Source organism: Tauraco erythrolophus, chromosome 4 (genome assembly GCF_009769465.1).
Source record: "Tauraco erythrolophus isolate bTauEry1 chromosome 4, bTauEry1.pri, whole genome shotgun sequence".
Lineage (NCBI taxonomy): Eukaryota > Metazoa > Chordata > Aves > Musophagiformes > Musophagidae > Tauraco > Tauraco erythrolophus.
In genome coordinates this window covers 44,454,642-44,479,462 of record NC_141468.1, presented here as the reverse complement: position 1 = coordinate 44,479,462, position 24,821 = coordinate 44,454,642, and the positions used below count along the sequence as shown (strand labels likewise).

The 24,821-nt window shown below is 37.6% G+C and overlaps 1 protein-coding gene across 3 annotated transcripts in view; it reads left to right on the top strand.

The window, feature by feature from the left end:
• Positions 1–20,526, top strand: part of NAP1L1 (nucleosome assembly protein 1 like 1) — a 31,064-nt gene extending 10,538 nt beyond the window's left edge. For 2 of the 3 annotated variants that reach the window (XM_086610887.1, XM_086610885.1), the window contains 14 exons: positions 3,552–3,586; positions 4,301–4,389; positions 6,960–7,062; positions 10,252–10,393; positions 10,857–10,937; positions 11,180–11,308; positions 11,816–11,887; positions 12,547–12,686; positions 15,109–15,254; positions 15,340–15,359; positions 16,587–16,709; positions 17,705–17,737; positions 18,140–18,190; positions 19,802–20,526. In XM_086610887.1, coding sequence (XP_086467013.1) covers positions 3,570–3,586; positions 4,301–4,389; positions 6,960–7,062; positions 10,252–10,393; positions 10,857–10,937; positions 11,180–11,308; positions 11,816–11,887; positions 12,547–12,686; positions 15,109–15,254; positions 15,340–15,359; positions 16,587–16,709; positions 17,705–17,737; positions 18,140–18,190; positions 19,802–19,837 — 1,182 coding nt within the window. In that variant the 5' untranslated portion in view covers positions 3,552–3,569 and the 3' untranslated portion in view covers positions 19,838–20,526. The remainder of the gene's footprint in view (positions 1–3,551; positions 3,587–4,300; positions 4,390–6,959; positions 7,063–10,251; positions 10,394–10,856; positions 10,938–11,179; positions 11,309–11,815; positions 11,888–12,546; positions 12,687–15,108; positions 15,255–15,339; positions 15,360–16,586; positions 16,710–17,704; positions 17,738–18,139; positions 18,191–19,801) is intronic. The other variant, XM_086610886.1, reaches the window with a different exon arrangement.
• Positions 20,527–24,821: the final 4,295 nt, after the last annotated feature.

The window sequence follows — 24,821 nt, the reverse complement described above, 5'->3', positions numbered from 1 at the left end:
TGCAGCTGCTGTTGACAATCCTAAGTGTGCCTATGAAACAAATTGGGAAGGGTGGCTGCATCGTTCTTGTGGAAAGTGGAATGATACAAGTACTATATCCAAAGATTTAGTTTTGTGGAGACAGTGCAAAATAAATACTGCAGTGATGTATTTTAGTGTTAACTGATTGTGGTAGGTACTGTAAGTGAAGCTCTGGACGCTAGACTGGGACCTTGTATTAGGCATTGTGCAAAAATGGTGGAGGCTACTTGCTCTTCAAGTAATGATGTTTCCCAGGGCTTTTCTGCTGCTACAGTTTTTTTCACCGGTAGAACTGTTTGCAGAGAAGCTTATGGTTGTTTAAGTAAATGATAATAAAACTAAATGTGCTGCAACTATATATCCATACAGATTAGCCTAAATGTCTGCCAACGTAGTTCTGTTGGCATAGTGTCTTATAGCCTCCTCATACAAGAATTGTTGTCTAGAGCTGGCAGATGACAGTGTCATGACAAACAGTAGTATCTCCTCAGTCTGCAGAAGAACTGTTCCAACTGCAAATGTTCTGATATGGAGTTGTGTAAAAAGTGGAGGGAAAATTAAAGGATGAGACATGAAAAAGACTGATGCAAGGAGAATAAGAAAAATGGGATAAGGCAGATAGGAACATACTGGAGGGAGCCTCTGAAGTTGACAGCTGCTTGATACAGTGTATTTTAATTTCCGAAAAATCTTTGAAGAACGTCATTCAAAGTCTTTGAGTAAACTAGGCCATGGTTGGAAAACATACAGTGCTTGCATGGATTGTTTAAAAGCCGTGAAGCAGAAGGTAACTGCCCCTTGCAGTGGCGGGAGAGAGAGAGGCAGATGCTGGACTTGCACAGGCTTCTGTAATGAGATGAATGCCTTCAATATGGCCATGAGTGATCTTGGAAAGAGGGGTGAACAGTGAAAGATGAAGGTTGCTGACGACAGGTGGTTGTTCAGAATGACAAGAAAAAGGGCCCACTGAGGAATTCAAGAACAGAGACCGCTGGTGAAACTTCCTCTGCCACAGTGCTGCCTAGTGTAGAAAAATCTGACTTAGTTCCGATCTTTGAGCTGAATGGTGCAATTCAGAAACAGGGTTTTAGCACTTTGATACCTGAATGATAACATCAGTTTATCTGTATGGTTGCAGGGAAGATGACTAGTTTATGAAATAAACATGCGTTATGACGTTGTCAAATACCTGCGCTTCCTGAGCCAATGTGTCTTTTCTAAATGTGACTGAAAGCTAGAAGAGTTTCTGGAGGAATTCTTGCCATGTCATTGCCTTTTTTCTAGGCATCTGCTAATGACCAATGTTGGAGTTGGAATGGATACTTCTGCAAGTTTTTAGGCATGACTTGGTCATGTCCTCATTTAGAAAAAAGTGAACTGTAGAAGTTGGTCTCTTTCAGCGAACCTGTATCTTAAGGTGTTTCAGCTGCTACTCCATCTAGCCCACTGGCTTGGTGAGACCACAGGGTTTCCGTTGTCACTGGTCACACCTTTGTTGAAAAAACTGCCTCCATTTTTATGGAAAGTGAAGCTTCTTTTTATGGGGAGAAATGGAGGGAGGAAATGTTGGACTCTACAATGAACAATAGTAGTTTGCGAATTTGATCAGTCTGTCACATTTGCATAGAAATGCATGAAAGGCAGGTGAACTGTGCGTCTTGTGTTTTTTTTGCGTAGTGATACTACCAGTCTTCTCGAAAAGGTTGTTTATGAAGAACCAAGTTAAGAGGAAATGTGTAAGGAAAAAGCCTTATGTTTTGCATGGATAAAAATCTCTTGCAAATCAGAAATAATGCTAATTGTTATGTCAGTCAACAAATAGAAGCATCTAAATGAGAGTTGTAATTGCAGTATGTTTTCAGTTTCTATAGGTCTTCAGCCCATGCTGTCTTTTGAGAATGGTATCCAAAGGAAACTCTTTAGAATTGTTATATAGGCAGCTTGCATCCATGTGTTAACCTGAAGTCACAAGACAGGCAAAAGTGATCTGAATTTCAAGAAACTTAAAATGAGTCAAAAATGTTACTGGAACTCCTCAATTTCTTATTGAATTGTTAGGTGTCCTTTGGCTTACAGTAGTGCTGCCATTTGACTTGATATCAAATACTGTATTATTTTTCTGAAATAGATTGACAAGTAGTTGGTTCTCTAGTTTTTCTGCATACTAGAGAATGGAAGCTTTTTGATTACGTGCAGTCTCCTAAATACTTTATTGGCACTGTAAAGTTGTAGTCCTAAATGAAGACATCAGATACGTCCTTCCCGTGTGTCCTGTAATTGTTGGGAAGTAGTTATAACACCAGAATTTTTTTTTAATTTTATCTACATAAAATGTATGTGTTAAATTCTGAAGTTTAGATTCTAACTTGTCTCTTCATGTGGACTGTTAATGTCTTGATCTTACTGGGATTGTGCTCTTGTGTTACACGCTTTGGACAGATCAAATGCAATTTTCATTTTTTCTGGAACACGCATCTCCAACACTTTGACTAAAATTTTCATTGAAACGCATTATAAGGAGTTGAACTTTCTGAAGGAAACTTGAATTTGTTTAGCTTACTGGACAGCGGCTAAAATGGGGACTCTAAAGCAGTGGTTTCTATGCTTCTTGCACCAGTGGATTAATCCTGGTACTTGATGTCTCCTGAATCATTAGACTGAAGTCGACAGTAGTGAGATAGTGTTTTCTTGTGCGTAGTATTATCTCTGATGTCAAACTACCAGAAACATCTTTTTGGAGACCAGACTCCTAAGTACTGTACTGCTGGTGGAGAATGTTATTTATCTTGTAATACTTTTGAGAATGTAGGTGCTTCATGGTATGCAAGATTTGCAATAGTCTCAACATTCGATGTTTGTAGTTACTGTCTGGAATGTGTTTATGAGGATACTGAGATACTTAAGAAAATTCTGATCATTCAGGACATGGAAATTAGTCATATTCAATATCTTGGCACTTGACATCAAATTTTTTAAAAGGTGTTGCAGTTTTCTGGGTATTCTGAGGAACTACTTGGGTAGGTTTTGTAAAGTTAGGATCAAAAGTAGATCCACAAAAAGGAGTCTTTAGTATTAAACTGGTTTAGCTCTAAGCATCCTCTATTTGCAGTTACATGCTGGAAACAAGTAAACCATTACTAAAGGGTTTCTAGCACTGTTTTTGCTTCAGTTTTTCTCACGTTATATTTTGATTTTATACGTAGACAGGACTACTTTTCAGTCTGTGATATTAGTACAATCCTGTGATTAAAAAATGCAAAATGTCATTTTGCTGGTACTTAAACTTAAGTGAGTAGGTCCATTTGGTTGTAAACCAGAACAAAGTTTTTCAGTATTTCTGTATACTTTAGAGTGAGAGCTCAAAAAGTGCATGGGACGTAAGTCACTCTTCAGACTTACAATATGTATTTATTATATTTCTTAGAACTGGCATGGTTTGTGTTTCTTTCCTTTTTAGTATTACAGCACTTGCATGTAGACCTTGTAAGTGAAGTCTAATGCTGCTGTTGTTACTTTTTTTCCCCCTCTAGGGTTTGAAATCTAGGAGAATGGCAGACATAGACAAGTAAGTAAAATCTGTAGGTTACTGAGGCTCTGACTGTGTCCGATGCTGTACTTCAGACTGCTGTGATCACACGATCACCTTGCTGAGGCAAGATCTAGGTAGTGATCATGGCACTGTGGCAAGATGTGAGGTTTGTAGCATTTGCGCATGGGAGAAAAGCTTGAGTTGCTCATGCCAAATGGGTTTGGGATCTTAATTGTAAGTAAATCTAAAACTGGGACAAGGCACTAGTCAGCTTACTATGTTGGAATTCTGGAGAGGAAAACCTGGTAGCGCTGCCTATTTCTATTGTTTCATTGCGTGTAGTTTTTTCTGTACTTTGAATGCTCTTATTTTGTGGCATTCAAAGTATAGATTAAGTGAATCTACCCTCAGGTCTGAAGGCCTGCACAACTTATAAAGAGGGTGCGTAGAGCAGAAGGAGGCTTTGACTTGTTGATATGAGCAGGAGCTGAAAAAATTCTTTGTAAAAAGGAATCTTCAAAATTCTGGAAAGCTGCAAGTTCTTTAAAGTGTTCCAAGATTGTCAAATGTGAAACTTGAATCTATGAAGACAAATTTGGCTTTGGCTATTAAGACTTCTAGTTTGTCATAGATCAAAACAGATGCACCAGTTTACTTCTACCCACATGATCTCTAACTTAAGCTCTTTAAGCTCATTATAGTATTTTATAAAATTAACTTCTTGATCCTGTTATTGCCTATTCCCAATAGCAAAGAGCAGTCTGAACTTGATCAACAGGATATGGAAGATGTTGAAGAAGTAGAAGAAGAAGAAACTGGTGAAGATGCTAACAGCAAAGGTAACATTGAAAACAAGGGTTTCCAAGCAGCTGCATATGTGCTTTGTAATTAATGTGTTAAAAGGATTTTATTACTTAAAATAGGAGATGGTAAAACATAACTACTGATGCACAACTGTATTTAAATTCTGAAACAAGGACTTTTTTTCCAGTTGTGTGATTATTTTTTTTTTGTCTGCACTCATTCAATTTAGTCCTGGTTAGTAGCAGTTCAGGCAGTGCTGGCCACCTTCCACACCAATTGGAATAGAAAGGATTATTGTTGGTATGTGATTAGACTCTTTCAAAACTAACAACAGTTAAAAGCTTTTAAAATATGAAGCTTTGGGTAGAAAAAAAATCAGGTGCATATGTATGTATGCGTCGGGTTATTTTTGATCAGCTGCTTAGTAATTTGCTACTGAGTTGTTTGATTTTGAACAGAACAAAAATCATGCTTAGTGTTACCACTCTTAAAAATCAATAAATCATTCTTTTTTTCCCCTCAACAAAAAACTTTGAACATGTATCAGAATACTCATTTTGTCTGTACTGTTCAATCTTACTCATGCTTTGTAGTTAAAGATTAGGGGCACAGATAGAATTTGAAAAGCAATAGCTAATACTCTCTGCAATAAAATGATTTGGACTGCTAATAGTGCTACATTCTGTGATTGCTTGAACATAAGAATGACACTAAAGAAAAGTAGGCTAGTTTTGCTCAAGATGATGTTGGAGGCTTTGCTTACTGTATCTATTGAAAAAAGCGTTTTCAAAACTGGATTGCAAGATTATTGGGAACACACTGGTCAGCTGAAGAACAGTTTACAATAATTAAATGGTAAGCATTCAGGTATCCCAAAGGAACCTAGAGATGAATAATGTGTAATTTTAGTGATTAATCTCAGCTATTGTAGGTGAGGATATGAGGGGAAAGTATGCTCTAGGAATCTTGGAGGGAAACTAAATTTTACAAATGAGAAACGTGTTTCGGTAGTAGGGAAACTTGACAGTGTTAAGCAGTTCTTTTGCATCTGTAATACTTGCTTGTCTAGTTTTCTAGTATTTTTTTCATGCACAATTTTTCCTTAGGTTTTACTGGTTTACTTTTTTGTCCTAGATAATTTCATTTTTAAATGTCACAGGTCCTTCTGTGAACACTAAAGCACTCACACTTTTAGGGAAAAAGCTCTTTGAAGAAATAGCGTTCATGGATCCAAGTACTTGCAAAATATATTATGTTGTGAGATTTCAGTTTGAGGGGGTGTGGCTGTTGAGATTGACATACCATGTGTATACTGTGATTTGATGTTGAAGAATAACTGATGACATACTCAAATGGCACAGTTGGGTAGGTTTTCTAGTGTATAGGAAAGACTACTGAATATAAGACCGGAGAAAACTAGGTACCTTGACAAGTGGGTTGACTAATGTGAGGTAGCACCTTTAAGAAGTAATTACAGCTGCTACTGCTAAAGTATAAACTGATTGCAATCATTATGGAGAAACAAGAATGCTTTTTTGGATGTTGCTTAATACACAACTTTTCAGTGTGTAATTTCAGTGCCGGGACATAGAAGTGGAAGAGAATATTAACACGTGGTTACTGTAGTGAAGGGCATAGAAATGGAAAATGGTATGCTATTTCCAAAAGCTTTGTGTATCAGGGAGGATTCGAAAGCTTCACTCTAATTTGAAGGTGTCAGAAGAATGCTATGTAAACCTAGCATCTTATAAGGAATGCGAAGTACTTGTTTGCCTATCTGTAGATGTTGAGGATAGGGGCAAGAAGGCAAAACAGCATGATAAAAACTCATCATAAGTTCTTAATAAAAAATAAGAATTTGTGCAGTTTATTTATGCACGTTGAGGCACAGATTTTGAGCAGAAGTGAAAGGCTTGATGTTAATATAGATAATGAGAACACTTAGGCTGGGAATTCGTGGTGTTTTTTTAAATGTACTTCTATCTTGTAGTTTGAAAGAGGTTTCTCATTTGGAGAAAGTGCTTTCTAAAGATGATGTAGATGATAGACTTCAAGGACCTAGTACTGATATTCTGTAGTCAGTAATGTGTCAGACTGTTCTAATTAATAATTTATTCTTTTGCAGGAAAAATTGGGTAAACATAAAATTTGTAAAGTGATTTTAAATCCAAGTTTGAAACTGTCTTGTTTCTTTCCATTTACCTAAAATGGAAGGAAAAATTCCAAATCCAGTTTTTATTCCCTTCTTAAAGTAAAAGCACAAATTCTTCTACCTTGCTGTTCCTAAATGAATTCAAAATTAGAGCAGTCAAGGCAAAATGATGCTTTTAGGTGTGTCATATAAAACCTTTCCTTTCAAGAAAAAAGCTTAGCTTGCTGGATAGTGGCCATTTTAATCCAGGTGCTGTTTCCATGTTCAGAATAGGATAGATTTGGTCCATGCTTCCGAAATAGAGGTGTTTGAAATACTTCTTTGCCTATGTCTTTTTGCAAGTATATATATTGTAAACTTACTGCTCTTTTGTAGTATTTAAGTAACTTTTCTTTCAAGATTAGTCCAAAAGACACGCTTTGCACTTAACGTACTTTTCTTTTTTTAATTTAGCTCGACAGTTGACTGTGCAGATGATGCAGAATCCTCAGATTCTTGCAGCCCTTCAGGAAAGACTTGATGGTCTGGTAGGAACATCTACAGGATATATAGAAAGGTACAGTGTTTGTTCAGTATGAGCAGAGTGGTATAAATGGTTCTTTTGCTTTCTGAACAGTATTGTCTGAGGAATAAATGGTCATAAACCACTGTGCTGCCCAGATAGCAGGAAAACTAATATAGTCTGTAGTGCATCTCAGAATTGAAGAGTTTTTTATTTGGGCTTGTATGAAGAAACAAATGCTAAAATATTTACAGTGACTGACCCTGTCTCCTGCAGTTCAATATGACACGCTTTTAAAAGATGCTTTCCTGCTACTTGGAATGTCTTTTATAGCTTTGCCTTAATCATGAAACATCAGTTATCTTAAGTACGGACAGATATGGTGATTTATTTTCTAATATAGTAATTTTTTGCTTAGAGTGTAACCAGGAGCTAATAAAAGTAGGAATGTTGTATTAGTACTTCATGTGGTCTCCTTATGGATCAAAACTTACACTAATCTCTTGCTAAAATTGTCTTAACTTGATCTGCATTAACAGAAAGAATTTTCTGGCTCTCTTGTGTAATTTCTCTTTATGTACGAACATTGCGCCACATCCACAAGAATTGTAAAGCATACAACTGTCTTGCTGTGATAGGGTCCTGCATTGCTATTGACTTGAACTGGGGCAGCTGCTGAGTAGCAGGCATTGCTGCTACTGCTACTCCTACTCGTACTGCTTTCCTGTTACAAATGATAGCATGGAATAAAAGTCCATTTAACTAACAGCCTTCGCTAAAAAATACTGACCCAAGAAAGAGCGTGGAGTCAAAGGGTACCCAAGTTCTTTCTCTTTTAGGCACTGTATGCTAAAGGCTTTCTACACCAAATATTTTTCTTCTGTTTTTCAACAGATGTTAATTAACCTCTACTAATCTTTCAGGTCCTTGATCTAAGAAGTGAACAAAAGTGGTAACATTGATTTTCACGGCATTCTTCTAGTCACCTGCTCTCTAAGATACTGTCCCATTTCTTCATCAATTACAAGTACAGTAGTGCATTCTCTATCACAAAAGCCTTGCAACTTTGCTAGTGTACCAAATGCTTACTTAACTTGCTCTATGAAAATAATTGGAAAATGTGTGTAACTTGAATCTGCACTTTCTCAACGTAAGCATGCTGACTTAACCATGCTTTACAGGTGCCTCTTACCTGTTTTCCTAAGCATTATTTAGAGCTTATTTATCTACAGAGTCTAGACACTGAGATGTCAGCAGGAGTCAGGGATCCTAAAGCCTGTTGTGTGGGCTGTTAAGGAACTAGATGCATCAACTGGTAGGAAACTGAACAGGTTCCAGGAAAACATCTGTCTGCTCAAGCTTAGAATCTGCTAATTGCTTGGCAGCTGTCCAGTAATTTACCTTGTCACCTGTGCCTGGCCACAATAATTTTAATGACACTTACTTTCATAGAGTAGAATTTCCCTCAACTACTTGCAGGAGGTTGTATTCTTGTGTAATTGTAACATTTGCTAGTGGCTTGTTTTGATATCAACCAGTTTTACTTGCCGTCTTTGTACTTGTGCAGTCCAGTTCAGATTTCTAGGTCTGCTTCTCTATTTTGGATTTACTTTGTAAGAACTGTCTCTTTCATGAAACTACCTTTCTTTTTTTGAAAGTACAGAGTTATAAAGGTGGTGGATGTACAGATAGTGAAATTTGAACTAGTTGGTGTGAACTGTAAGGAAATGTAGCTTTGACACATGCAAAACATTCTAGATTCTCTAATAAAAGGGTTAAAATCTTTACTCTGACATACCGGAGTTGGACACGCTGTGTGTATGGCACTACCTCTTAGAAATTTCATAGTGCTTTATATGCAGTTGCTAGGGCCAGTACTCTGTCTTAGTATATGCGTGTGGCATTAAGAGGGCCATTGTTATGTGGCTTACCTGTGCAGTCATATTAATTTTATTCCTTAACACTTTTTTTCTTGGACTAACTGAACTTACTAGTTAAGTTGCTGTTAGTTCTGATATTATACTTGAAGATAAAATTACAGCAAATGATTAACTTGACTAACTTATGGAAAAATGTCAGAGTAGCAAGAATTTTATCAACCCTTTATGAGCATACATGTCTAACTTTAAATTTCTGGTAGTTTGTGTAGCAGATGTAATTTTACCTGAAATGGAAGGTTAAGGGAAATCTTGATTTGATGGTGATGTGCAAATTATCTTAGCAACCAGAAATAGTATATTCATGTTGAGCATAAAGCTGACGGGGTGGGGGGGGATTCTGCATTTTAAAGTGAACAAGGATGTTGGAATATGTGCTTATCCTACCTAATATAGGTAAGATAGCTTTAGTAATTAATGTGAACCTTCAGTGTTTAACTAAGCTAATATATTATTGGTTTCTTCCTCTAACTTGAAACTGGTCCTAACAATTAAAAGCAGTTGTTTACTACTGTGTTCTAAATAACTTGGCACAACTGCTTAAATAAAATAAATATGGGAAGTTAACATAGTAATCTTCCATAGCTGTATGCTGGGGTTTGGCTCACCTCACAGGCAAGGGAGGCAGTCAGCAATCTACTCCATGAATCTCACCAGTAGCTTTGATGGAGGTAACTTTTGGTCCTAACAGCAAGCCTGTGTTAGCGTTATTTTTCTAAAGTGACACTCGTAATAAAGAGTTATAGGTGACAAGTATTTATAATGAGGATTGCATTAATTACTTTCCTTTTACACATGTATAATGCAGTGGCTCATTTAGCAAAACACTTCTGTTAGAAGACAGCTGCTTTCCTCAGTGAAACAAAAATCTGAATTTTGAAGATTAACTTCCTTAGTGAAATATAACTTAATTGTTCTGAACTTACTCTCATAAAACCAAGCCAATTAGTGATATGTCCTTACTTAATTGTGCTCAATTGTATCGATTTACTATGTTGCTCATTGATAATGTAAAACTTATTCTTAGTGTGAAATTTATTGCACAAATTTCTCATGATTGGCCTAGATGTTTGGAATACACTGGTTCGAACTGAGGCTAAGCCTCTGTTTAAGAGTCTGCTAACAGTTTCAATCCGCATGGTACAGTGGGTCATAGTTTTGATTTGTGCAGCTTTGTAAAGCTTAAAATAGAGTGTAAAATCTGGTTTGAAGCAAGTTGGTTAACTCACAAGGGGACTGCTTAAGAAGGGGTCAATATGTGCTTAGAATGCAGTGTTAGTAACAGTTCTGTTGCTGAATTTTTCAGCTTGCCTAAAGTTGTTAAAAGACGTGTGAATGCTCTCAAGAACCTTCAAGTTCAGTGTGCACAGATAGAAGCAAAGTTCTATGAGGAAGTTCATGAGCTGGAAAGAAAATACGCTGCTCTCTATCAGCCCTTATTTGACAAGGTATTTTAATGCTAATCTCATTTGTGCTTAAAAGCTTTAGCTAAAATACAAAGGAATATAAACTGAAAGCTTATGCATGTTCTGAATTACTTTGGTCTCAAATGTGCTCATTCAATTCTATTGACACCATTTTACTGTCCATGTGAATGTCAGCCAAGATTAAGAGGGAGAAGAGTTCAGTCTGTTCCGTGGTTACCAAAATCACTTCAATATACCCAACCTCATCTTGTTAATTGAGCAGATGTCAGATGGCATGGTAGCCTTTCTGGAACTTTGATGCTTATTTTAGTGTATTGAAAAGCTCATAATTGCTGAGTTGTCTTCTAGGGCCAGAAGAAAAAGTTTGGATAAATAGTTAATGTATTACTGATTGTGTAACTTCAAGATTAGAAATTTATTGGTCAGGGCATTGCTGCTTGCAGTGATTAGGAAATGTGAAAATATTCCGGGTTTAATCTTCCAGCGAAGTGAAATCATCAATGCAATTTATGAACCTACAGAGGAAGAATGTGAATGGAAAGCAGATGCCGAAGAAGAGATTTCAGTGAGTATCTTGATCAGTTCTCATCAATATCTTAAGCTTCGGCATGAAATAAGATTCGATACAGTAACTAAAGTTTAAAAAAATTTGGGGTGTGTAATGATTACTTGCTTATAATAATTCTTAATGATTGCTTAAAGCATGCACATGAAATTTAATCTGTACTGGTATCAACATAAAACTGTTAACAAACCTTGTAGGCACTCTTTTAAAATAAGAAATGCAAACATTTTTATTCTGTCAAGGAGGAAATGAAAGAGAAAGCCAAGCTTGAAGAGGAAAAAAAAGATGAAGAAAAAGAAGATCCTAAAGGAATTCCTGAGTTTTGGCTGACGGTATTCAAGAACGTGGACTTGCTCAGTGATATGGTCCAGGTAGGTGGTGGTCCAGCCTTGTTTAAAGTTCCATTAGTATGTAGCGCAAGTGTCATTAAGAAAGGAGTAGGAGAAAACAGTATGTTACTTGATGTGTAACTTGCGAGAGCAAAAATGGAACAAGTATATGGGTGTTGTCTCTGGTACCTTATTCAACTGAGAGCACAGAGCACTCTGAAATGTCGTCTTACTTTGTTATTTGTTGAACTTATTTTACCTTATTAATACACTTTCTGTGCTTACAGGCGTGTGTGTGTGAGATGTGTATGAGATAGTGCTAAAAGCTGCACTTGGGGTTTGCATGGATGTAGGTTGTGTACTGCAGTGGAAACTCTGTGCAGCCATTGTTGCCATCTGCTGGTCACATTCATGAAAATATTTCAGTGCTGTAACGAGCTTCTTGTCCTATGCAAAACTTAATCTAAAGATGGCTTTTTATCTCTGCAGGGTCTTAAATCTGACTGCAATTTAATGTTACGAAAATTGAACAAAGTGTTTTCTTTACAGGAACATGATGAACCTATCCTGAAACACTTAAAAGATATAAAAGTGAAATTTTCAGAAGTTGGACAGCCTATGGTTAGTTGAACTTATTAAACAAGATGACTTTTGTGTTATCTTAAGACTTTTATTTCTATATTAGTAGTGTGATCTGTGACAGCCAATTGTCTTATGGCAATCATGAGAAATCTGCAGCTGCTTCTTGTCTTCTGAAAAACAGTACAAGGACTAGTACTAGTCTTGCAGTATCATATGAATGAATTCGTATTTAATTTAGCCTTCAAATTCTCATGAGTTAATAACTTGACCTTAATATTTGATGACTAAGTTTCACCTTTAAATTTTGATACCTTCAGGTATTTTTTTATAACTGTTATAATTGAATATAACTTCCTTGTCTGAAAACAGATAGCTTGCTAAGTTTTAATATTTTAAATTTAGAAGTTATCTCTGTATGTTAGCACCAGCAAAGCTGTATACTGGGAGATCTTGTGTTGTTACTGAAAGCAATATATTAAGTAATAAGCAGGTGATCGACATGGTAAATGAAAACATCTGAAGATTTATTGTACAACTTGGGCAACAAATTCCAGAACAAGTTATGTATGTGCACCATTTCAATGTTGGTAGAGATGAATATGTTCCGTTGCACGTGTATCTTGTATATTTGGATTTTAGGTACTTAGAGGTATGTGTAGCGAAATTGCTGAAGTTGTCACTCTGCAATTCTTTTTAAGAGTTTCACCTTAGAATTTCATTTTGAACCAAATGACTACTTCACAAATGAAGTGTTGACAAAGACGTATAGAATGAGGTCAGAGCCAGACGATTCTGATCCCTTCTCCTTTGATGGACCGGAAATCATGGGTTGTACAGGGTAAGTGCTAATAAATAATTTTAAGGCAGTGTAACAGTTTCTTCCTTGGCATTATCCAGCTGTAGACTTACAGCATTTTGGGAAAGTGCTGGAAAAGATACTTCTGCTTAATAACTTGTGAACAGCTGGGTTTGACTTGAGATTTTTAGCGTGTTTCAGTAACTTAGATACAACATCTAAAACTGTATATTTTATCATAGAATAATTGGGACTGAAAGGGACCTTTAAAGGTCATCTAGTCCAACCCCCCTGCAGTGATCAGGGACATCTTCAACTAGATCAGGTTGCTCAGAGTCCCATCCAACCCGACCTTGAAGGTTTCCAGATATGAGGCATCTACCACCTCTCTGGGCATCCTGTGCCAGTGTTTCACCACCTTCATCATAAAATTCTTCTTCATATCTAGTCTGAATCTACCCTCTTATAGTTTAAAACCATTACTGTTAAAACCTTCTCCTATTGTTACAGATCCTATTAAAACTATGTGTCCATCTTTCTTTCTTGTAAGCCCCCTTTAAGTATTGAAAGGCTGCTTTAAGTATTGAAACCTTATGGTTTCCCCAGAGCTAGCTCTTCTCTGGGCTGAACAACCTCAACCCTCTCAGCCTTTCCTCATAGGAAAGGTGTTCCATCCCTCTGATTGTGTTTGGGGTTTTGTGTGGCCCTCCTCTGGGCTTGCTCCAACAGGTTCAGGTCCTTCTTATGTTGGGATCCCAGAGCTGGACACAATACTCCAGGTGGGATTTCACTAGAGTGGAGTAGAGGGGCAGAATCACTCGACTCAGCCATGCCAGGCTTTTGTCTTCTGTTCCTGTTTTCTTACACATGATAACTGAGAGCTCTTGCCCTCAATGGAAAGTGTCCTTAAAGTATATATAGTATATGTATTATATATGCATAGAAATAAAATACTCCAATCAGTATTTAGCTAGAAACACTGTTCTGCAATCACTAATGCTGAATTGAAGATGGATGGTGTTATCTTTTTTTATGACCTGACAGCTTTTTTCAAAATTTGTTTAATCACTTTTTAATCCTTTTGTATTTCTGACATGCAGCATTTTGGGAAGTCTATTACAGTATTACTTTCTGTATTGCAGTTGTCCAGTTTGCTTTGTAACTGTTGAATGTTTGCCTCCAAGTGTCTTTCAGTTTAAGAAATAGAGAAGAGTCATCTGTTAATTCCAGGTTCCTCATGATTTTAAAGATCTGTCACACTCCTTTCTCTGATATCTTTTGTTCTAAATTAGCTGTTATTCCTCAGACTAAATAATCTCTTTATTCTGTACGTGTCTGTTTTCTTACAAACAGAAGGATGAGAGAAACCTGAGTCATACATAATTAGCCTTGCAGGTACATCAGGGTTCTGTGCATCATGGCCTGTTCAGTTGCTTTTGTGTCAATATCTCTGATGTTCTGACTGCTCTTCCGAGTGACAACTAATTTAGAGCCTATCACTGCTTAGTCAGAGTTGGTTTTTACTCATATGTTACTGTGCAGTTACTGATATGGACTTTTATTTACTACTTTTCCCAGTCACTTAATATAATATATTTCTGCAAATGTCCTGTAAGATTTAGTCTTAAGTGCTTGAGTAGCTTTATCAAACTGCTTTGTCTTCTCCAGTTTGGACTGTTTTTGAAAAGTGTAAATCCTGGCAGAGGTCCCTGTAAGATGGTTGTCTGCTTCTCTGAAAATGATTTATTCCTAGTCCTTGTTTTGTTTTTTAACTAAGACAGCCACTTCTTTTCCCAAAACAACTCATCTTCCTTTGAGTCTTTAGAAGGAATCTATTCAAAAACTTCTGCACATGCAGATAATCTTATTGATGTGACTTCTTCATTTACATGTCCCCAGAATTCTGTGAGTGTCAGACAAGCCTGTGGGCATGATTTAGCCGGGCAGAGTTTAAAAAAAAACAAACAACCAACCAAGCCCAAAAAACCCACAAACAACTAAAAAACAACCAAAAACTTCACCCCTGCTTGATGCATTGTTTTAAGGGCTAATTGATTACAATGATAGGTGTAGTAAACCTTGGCATATTACTAGCATGACCAAATATGTCATTACTTTATAATGGATAAAGCACTAAAAATGATGTGGCACCATTCTCTGCTAGGAAACTAGGTAGAACTTGGTAGCAGGTGAAAATTAGTATTTCAGAGATTGAGTGGGGAACACTCAATCTCAATTTTTCATCAACTTTTGGATTAAAAACTTCAATCCTAAAATGAGCCTGTTACTTTTGTTTTCAGAAGTATAAACTAATGAAAAGATAGCACTGAATAAATACAACCTTAATATCTTATATTCACTGCATCCTTTGCACAGTTGTGATAGTCTCAGTAGGTACCTCTAACAAAGGGAATAGTATTAAACTGCAGCTTGTTTGTGTTTTTTTTCTTTCTTTCCTCTTTAGTTGCCAAATAGACTGGAAAAAAGGAAAGAATGTTACTTTGAAAACCATTAAGAAGAAGCAGAAACATAAGGGTCGTGGAACAGTTAGAACAGTGACAAAAACTGTTTCCAATGACTCTTTCTTCAACTTCTTTAGTCCTCCTGAAGGTAAACTGAACATTACTTTATTTGCATTAACTTTAAAGGTAGTATGCACTTCACTCACTTGTCTCTTCTCTTTTTCTTCCTACAGTTCCTGAGAGTGGAGACCTGGTAAGTTTGCTTATTATAAGGGAGTGGAGGGGAAACACCAGTAGAATTCATGCCTTTACGTGCATAGCTGCTTTTTGAAAGTGTTTGGGACTTTGTTAAACAGCTTCAGCTTTAACTGTTGCTATATTTAACTGAGAATACTTGTGATAAATACTGTATTTGAGTTTTCCGTACTAGAGGGAGTAGTTGTTTGAGTTGGATGGTGGAATTCAGTTTAGTGAACTTTAGCAGCTTATCCTTCCTGAAAGCTACCTTGTGAATTGTTAACAGTTGTACAAATGTAGTGATCTTTGTTATTAGCCTTTGGTCTAGTGGGTAGTGTAAGTCTCTCCCTTTGGGCATTGTTTGGATGATCTTCTCTAATGGCTACATGTATCTGGTTTGTATTTTATGCTGTTAAAAAATTCCCAAGCTATTAACTCTTGGAGAAAGTAATAAGAACAGAAAACTGCAAGAGCCCATTCTTCTGTGTGCTCACTAGTAGAAAACTCTGTGGCAATAGCCATGTTTTTGTAAGGAGGAAAACTACCAAAACCACTTAACAGTGCTGAATACATCATGAAGCTTGAGTGGGAAATCTGAAGAAGCCTTCAGAAGCATGCTTCTAGAACTCCAGTTTGCATGGACACCAAGAGCTATGTGTTCGTAATGTTAAAATAAAAAAAAAACCCAAGCGTTTTTGAAGATAACTTTTCAGATGGGAGACAGCAGAACACTTAATGTGTAAACAAAAGGAGTAAACCCCTGTGTTAGATGAGAGAGTATTTTTGTGTTCATGTGCTTCATAATGGCTTGCTTAATGGAAATCACAGAGGTGATGCACTGTAGGAATCAGAAGTATCTTGTAAAATTTTTAATTAGGCTCACCTGGCTAGTGTTTAGTTCTTAAGGGTATTGTGCATATAAACTGAAAGTGTGTGGGAGGTATTAAACAATTTTTCTACTTAAAAGCAAGTTGGAGATGGGGGAAGAATAAAACTTACTCTACAATTTTGTATAATTAAGCTTACTGAAGAAGCAACCCCCTACTTTATAATGTAGGTCGGCTGTTTAAAAGTGTAAAACTTGACTCCACAATTTCAATTGTATAAAGGAGATCTTGAGCCAAAAGAAGTCAGCACATGGGATTTGTATCAATCTGACCACATCAAAAACTGTACAACTTCTGTTTTTGTGTAAAAAGTAGTTATCAGCTTATGGCTTAGGAAATGATGTTGTTTTATGCAGGATGATGATGCTGAGGCAATCCTTGCTGCAGACTTTGAAATCGGTCATTTCTTGCGTGAACGTATAGTCCCCCGATCTGTATTGTACTTCACAGGAGAAGCTATTGAAGATGATGATGATGACGTAAGTATAATGTTCTTTCAAAATGCTAACCAGTTTGAAATGTTGCTTAAAGACTTTGTGTAATTTCTGGCTTTTATAATGTTGGTATCCTTAGAATGGGATGTATCAGCATTAGTTTCAGCTGAGCTTCCTAGCATGTTCAGTAAAGAGCAGCATGAAAGTAATTCATGTTTGAAGTAGCGACTTCAGGGTTTTGTGGCAAAAGTAGAAGCTGAACATTCAGAGGATGTGTGAGTTGAATTTAGTGTATAAGGCATTCCTAGGGTGATGTACCCAGTACTTTAGTAGAACTATAATGAGCTGCCAGAGAACAAAATAGTCTATTTGTCTAGCTGCTCAGCCTGTTACTTGTGCTTACAGTGATACTGGGCTACCAAGTTCCTTGAGATTCAAGCCTGATCCTTTCAGGAGGGCACTCTTCTTAGGAAACGATAGATAAGCGCATTCAAAGCATGCCAAAATGTTCAAAGCAAGATCTGCAAAATTAAGTGCTTTAAAGGAACTAAGCTTGAAAAACAAAATCCTGGAACTTTATATGCGTAAAATATTTTTCTCTCCCCTGCCTCTGCACAAACAAGGACAGTTTGACAGTTTGATTCGGCTAAGATAAGCCCTGCCTTGAAATTAATTTTTTAAAATGTAAAATAGTAGCCCTTAGCCCAAAGCCTTGGCTCAGGGAAGTGAGTGACTGTACAGGCTACCTTAGGCTTTGAGACACTCTCGTGGCCAGAAGTGTTACCACAGTCTAATAAGCTCTTCCAGTGTTGCACGTAGGGAACTTAAGGTAGATGGCTTGCTCTGCCAGAGCATAGCTTAAGAGGCTGAACATCGTTTATGCGGATGTGTAAAGCATTTTTAAATCCATCAGGTATAGGAAGTTCTCTTAGAGCACTATACAGTGTGGCGTCTGGCATCTGCTCGAGTTATCTGGCTGCGCTTGAGCCATTTATGGCTGCATTTATGACACTATCAAAACCATTTGTTTTTTTTCCTAGTATGATGAAGAAGGCGAAGAGGCAGATGATGAGGTAAGTTGACAGATGGCCCTGACTTAAGTGGTTTCCCTTTTGTAGTTTTTCTGGAGTAAGATTTCCCTTAGTTTTTTGAATGATCTGGACATCAAGTATCACTTATGAATGGAAGATATAACGCATTGCTTTGTGGATCTAGGGTGAATACTTGAAAAAACAAAACACAACAACAAAAAAACCCAACCAAACAAAAGACCACCATAAGGTGTCTTACAAATTAAATTGCAACTGATGTCAAAAGATGATATGCGTTGTTAAGGGTAAACTAATACAATATGCATAACTTAAAGTGGTAATGAATGTATTTAAGAGTAGAATTTAATTTTAATTTTCTTGAAAATGGCTCAGGAAGATGAATGTGGATAAGCTGAAGAAATAAAAACAAGTGTTTTCTTTCAGGAGGGGGAAGAAGAAGCAGATGAAGAAAACGATCCTGATTATGACCCAAAAGTAAGAAATTTTAAAAAGTAACTTTTGGTTTTGAGCACTGAAATTAGTCAGGCTTGTTCTTCTACAAACTTGTCTCACAGCAAGTTGCTACTAATGATGAAAATGTTCTATAATTATTGTAAGAACATGAAGAGAACTATGTAATCTGGGTTCAGTTTTTGGGAACTTGTCACAAGCTGACTCTGGCACAGATTTTTCCCAGCAGAGTACAAAACAGGGTTTTCAAGGGTAGATAATAGCAAGTCTTTTATTGCATGAGGTAGCAGAAGTCAAGGTTCAGGAATTCATCTACAGCCAAGTACTAAAATTTGAACAGCCAAGAGCAACTGGCAGGTTGCTTATTCCATGGGAAGGGCAAATGGCTAGCCAGGCTGTTTGCTGGAAAAAAGTGATTGAGCCACTCAATTCATAGCTTTTTCATGGCTGAGGGAAAGGTGTGTTTGGGCACCTGAAAGTATCTGATGGTGGCTGGTGAAAGTTGCAGTCATGAAAATGAAGTCTGTGTGAACTAAAAATAGCTGCTGCGAAATGTGCTTGCAATTTCAAATGAGGTGGCAGCATACTTTTCAGTAGGAATGGCTTGAGCTACAATCAAAGTACTATTGAATGAATTATATAATCCTAGTGTAGTACCTGGAAGGATGTCAGGTATAAAACTGTTAATAAAAACGTACAACCTGTTGGTGATGTTTCATCTGCTATAATGTATTCAAATTGCTTCCTATTCAAGAAAGCTTTGGAATCAAAATGAAACAGCTGCATAACGGGCTTATTTCTACCACTTCAGATTGCTTTTCTAGGCTACCCAGAACTGAGAAAGGGCAAGACTGTATGCTTGGTTTCAGAAGTGCCAAAGGGCTAGAGACAGTAGTGGTTCTAGAGTGTATTGGCACAAGAATAAATAGTTGTAAGCTGATTGCAGGCTGAAAGCCAGCTGAATTTCTTAAAGCACCGTAGTCCTAGAATAGCTATCTAGACCAAGGTAATGAAGCATAACTTGAGCTGAACTCTGCCCCTCCGAAAGCCTTTTCCTTAAATTCCTGTATGACTGTGAGAGATTGCTGGTCTGTTTCAATATAACAAAAAAATTTCCACGTTGGAGTTTTTTAATAAGTGGAATTTATTGCAAAAGATCCTTGTTAAGATATGTGGTATGTTAAGAACATACCAGGATTTGGCATTTTGTTGCACTGCTCAACAGTGGCTTCTGGAGTAAGGCCATGCCCTTGTCACTGGCCACAGGAAGTGTCTTTTGCCTCGAACTTTGTAGAAGGCCTGGATGCTTCTTCTGAACCTGCCTGGTTGTTCGTATGCATAACGCTCCTCCTCCTTTTTGCACTTTTAGTGTCTTTCAGAGTATCCCACCACACTAGGTCTGAACAGATATTTTTGTTCTGGATCATATACCTATGCCCGGACAAAGCCAAAATAAATGCTTTGTGGATGTTGCCACATCAAAAGACAGCGGTACTGCTAATACTAGGCAGTTAGTTTAAGGGAGAGATGAAGGAAGAACCTCAATACTGGAACTTGAGAAAGTATGCTTAACAATATTAATAGCTCTTTTAAAACACTGATATCTGAAACTTATATTTCCTTTTTTCTCAACAGAAGGATCAAAACCCAGCAGAATGCAAGCAGCAGTGAAGCAGTGTGTATGTGGCCTTGAGGATTACCTGCACTGTAATAGCCTAAACACAACTATTAGTTACTTACAGCCTTATGTTTTGTATCTTGGTAGAATTAAGTAACCAATTTGTTAAAAAAAAAAAATCAAACACATAAGAACCAGTTTAAAATGTAGGTTCAATCTGCCTAGCATTTTAACACTATAATTTTCTGCCAATACGTAGAACGCAGTAAATCCCCTAAAGCATGAATGTTAATTCATTGCTACATAGTTTGGTTCTTGTGAAGTCTTTGTCATGTAGCTATTAGACTGCAGCTGTGAAGATTATCAGAACTGTTAAGTGAGACCAATATTTGTTTAGGGAAAACTCTCCTGAAGAACCAACCAAAGTATTTTTCAGCCCAGTAGTCTGAACGGGTTTAAGTCTGCTTGCACTAGCTGTGCCTTCATTACTTTGTTATAGAAATGGCAGTGACTTGTACTAACTAGGAGATGATGATGCATTTTGAATTTGACTACTTGAGAAGACTAGCATAACTTGTTTAATTTCCAACGAGACCACATTAAACATTCATAACTGTCAGCTTGTTTATGCTATGGGTTTTGTATTTTATGTGACATAGTGATCTACAAAAGAAAAACCTAGTCATCATATTAAGGTTATTGTTTACCACTGGGGTGTGAATAAAACCTAGTATTTTCAGAAGCTAGTCTTGTTTTATTATGATGTGTGTACCTGCATGTGTAAACTGGTAAGGCACATCTTTCATGCTGCAGTTTGCTTTTGGCTAGAAACAAAAGTTGAGAGTTACTGAAAAGTAAATTACGTAGCATTTTAAAAACAAACATGATAGTTTGGAAAGTTTGATCCGTACTTTCCATGTGCAGTGTGATACTTGTCAATCTGAGATAGACATTTCAGTGATTGATCAACACTGCCATTTTGGAGAAGACAAGTTTTAGAAGTGGGACTAGATCTGATAAAGGACTTCGGTATTGCTGTGCCTGACTCCAAGGCATTGGTTATTAGTAAGAAGTCAGGAGCTGAGAAAGGTGCCTTGGATTTCCTGTCTTTGTAGACAGAGCTACAGTGTCCTGAAGAAAATCTGCCCTGCAGCCTAAGAGAGTGCTAGAACACTTAGCTGTAGTTTGTACACACTGTATCAAGCATCTACAGAGGAGGGAACAAATGCCATGGAATTCCTCTCTGCTTACTTAATGTTCTGTTCATTGCGCTTATGCTTGCGCGTTCTGGTTTGTACTTTGTCCATACTGGATGTTCATTGTCAGTTAACATATATGGACTAGATCTTTCTCCTGCTAACCTTGCCTATAGCCTAGCAGTGGAGGTGCTGGATTTGAATGCACTCAGCTTGAAGAGATTATGAACTGGTGTCTTCTATTTGAGTTTTCCCAGTCAGTAAGATGTTACTGTACTCTGTGCAGTCTTGTCCTTTATATGACTATAGAAGTTCTGATCTTCTAACCAAGTAACCAGGTAACTTTTGGAGAGATGGGAACGTTCTTGTAGGGTTGGAAAGAGATGTCCAGCCTAGCCATGGATCTATTTCTGCAGTAGCTACTTTTTTTTTTTAATTCTTGCCACTGATACACTAACTTAGCCCTAAAGGTTTAAAAGTTTGAAAAAAGAGCAGGGCAAGCAGGAGGCAACAGCCGCTTGAGGATGGGGCTGGTGGAAGAGTTTTTCTAGCGTGTCTCTTGCTTAGAGGGTAGCTAATACAGAATGAGGCTTATCCCAAGTGCCATTCTCAATCCTCAGCCCTTCTGCGAGGAAGGTATAGTGTGCTCTGGCTAAACTGTTTGGTTTGGGGGGCGAGGGGGGAGGCTTAAATACCACACTGCTTCCTTTCAGAATCCGTCAGGCTTCATCTTTCTCGTCTCCAGATATTTACAGATTTGGGAGAAGGAGCTTGTGTTATCTATAGCTGTATATAAGACAGTACTGCTGAAACTGTGCTCTTATGTGTTTTTCAGGTAACCCATAAATTATAACGTAGAAAAATACAGTAATGAAACATTAACATCACACTCCCTGGTAGCTGTGTGTTAAAGTAGCTGTGGTTGTGTTCTTGTGATGACATAAATCCTGACAGAATATGATTATCTTTTGAGGCACTGACCCTACCAAGTGTTTGGATATCACTTGGTCTCTTCTCTGAACGTCTCCCAGGATTAAGTTTAGATGTAAACTTGAAGGCCTGCACAAATCAATCTAATGGTATGTTATGAGCTTGAGCAGTCATTAATACAGGACTTTGGGGTTCATACTTTTGGATATGAGAAGTATCTGAAGTCCTTACTTAGATCTAGCCCATTTTTTTTTTACTGATACTGTCTGGCAACTGTATCTTAAAAAGAGAAAGCACTGTTAAAAGTTATCCAATGGATTTCAGAAGTCACTGTTCTTAAGAAATTTGGCTTGTGTTTCAATTGCTTTCTCATTTAATCTTTTCATGTCATACAATGGGATAAAGTATTTGAAAAAAGTAGTTGGTAGATATCAAAGCTCACCTGCAGCCTGCAAGATCCAGAGCCATGAAGCCATGTCTGTCAACAGATTTTGATAAGCTTCTCTAGATTGACTTGCTAGTTCTAAATCAGCAGTTCTTATGCTCTCCAGACTGCAGCAAAAGGAAGGATATAACCATACAAATTGAGGTGCCAGTTCTTATGGCATCGGTTAAATAAAAACTGTTTTGGTGCTTAACATAGTTTTGTGGTCAATAACACTCATGTTTAGCAATTCTGAAAGGCAGTATGTAGCAGGAACATTAAACTTTCAACGTTGATTGGAGTATTGTGACTCATTCTTTTTGCTTCTCATGGATTTATACCAGCTGTAGAGAAAACTGTTCACTTAGTATTTGAGGAAGATAAGTTACAACAAGTTCAGGCTGGGAAAATGTGTCACTGAAATAGGAGTTCTTGGTGGTTGCAGTTCTGCACCAAAATTTAAGATCTGCGTAAATGATGTCTTCTGTCCAGTTTTGGTGGTTGTATTGAAGGGGAGAATTATCTTGGGGAAAAGGGGGGGCTTCATGAGGAAAGAGGTAGGAGAATTGACTGAGTCTTTGGATAAGAGGGAAGGGATGGAGAGGGATACTTCTTGGTAACTATGCTTTCAGTACATGTAGGTTACATTACATTGGTGCTGAAGAGTTTTCCTGTCTAGTATGACTTTGTTAATGGTAAAAAAAATATATAATTAAAACAGTATCCTGAAATAAAGTAGTAGACCATTTTTAAGCTTAGCATTCTTAAGTTTTTTACTTTCTGTAGAAGGATGATGTCAGGTGCAGGTAGAAATGTTACCTTGGATTATTTAAACATGTATCATATCAATGCTTCTTACCAATATCTCCTACAGCTAGTTAGCTTCATAAGATCACGTTGTTGGTTGGATTCTTGGAACTGGTATTTCCTAAGCTGTATAGCAGATACTGTAGTTTTGACATGTTTTTACTTGTTAAATGGGGAAAAAAAAAGTCACCTCAGCAGAATATAGAAAACTGCAGGAATTGAATGTGTTAATCTTTGCCTTCAAGCTGGTACTTAAACTTTCATTGTGTTTTAAGGCCTATTGTTGTAGACCTGGTTCAGAAACTGATAGGGAACTTGTACACAAATGGATGATAAGCTTGTCTGCCAGAGATTGCCTCTTTCCAAAGGTGTCTGTGCAGCAGTTGTTTCTCAGATACCTTGTCTCAAGAGGAGGATTGTGTTGTGGCACTCTCAGTGGCTTAAGGAAACAAAATGCTAAACTCCTCAGTATAAAGGGGACAGTCTGATAATGAAGGCATTTCAGTATGTAACAGCCTTCGTGGCCTGCGAGGTTGGGGCTAGAGCCACACAGGCATCAGAGGAAGTAGACTCAGCTCTATGGCTCTTTCTCCTTCGTTCTGTGTGGATGTAGCCTCCTCCAATCTAAGACTTTATTGTACCGATCAGAGAAATCGTTGCTACCACATCTTCAGTTTTATTTCTTGATAACTGGTCAGTTCTGTTTGAGATGCACTGGTTTCCTGCAAGTTTTAGAGAGTGTTGAAGTAATGATTCTTAATTGCTAATGCTTACCAAAAGTGAGCATAATTCTGTCTACTGGAAATGGTAAGTCTTACTTCTGTACACTGTTAGGAGGGGTTGGAAGTTTGTCCATGACATGCTCGACAAGATTTGTTTAGATGTTCCTGTTAGACCTCTGCTCAGACCTAGTAGTCTTCCACATTGTGGCCTGTATCTCAGCTTTTGTAGGAAAATGAGAGCAAGTAAAGCAGACAAGACAGCACACCAAGCAACAGATAAGCTATTCCACGTTTGAGTTTGCTTGGTGTATACCAGAAGTGTGCGCACAAGGAGCATGGGGGTTTGGCAGAAGGGCCGTTGTTTTCATAAGTATCTAACAAGTGTGCTGAGCTGACAAGAAAAGTTGTCTCTGGAACTGCAGAGGGGGCCTAGGTCCTGAACTTTTGCTGTTGTGAGCTGTGCTTCTGTATGCCCAAGTGTTGCAAGTATCTGCCCAAACTTATGTTTACCCTGCAGCTGATGAGAAGCAGTCAGTATGTTCTGAACTCACAGCATGTTTTACTCAGTGTTAGGTCATCAAATCTAAGAAACATCAAGTCATTTAAACTCTCCAGGCTGGCTTTGCTTTACAATGTGCACTGAAGTGCTTCTTAATATTTTAGAAGACAGCTGTCTCTGAAGTGCAAGGGACTTTGGAAGAGCGAGGCTGGAGCAGCTGCAATGCCAGTAGTTGTGCATTGCACACAGTTTCTTCATTTGGAACTGCTGTGGGTTACAGGGAATGCTCAGGCCTGGGGAGATGTGGTTGATAGTTACAGTAAATCTTCCATCTATTTATGTGTGTTTTACTGTGGAGTATATACATGTATTGGTGAGGTGGAATTTGTAAAAGGGAAAGCCTGCCCCCCGGATAACACATTCAGTGCTTCAGTGTTCGATCAGCAGCGAGTTCCAGTG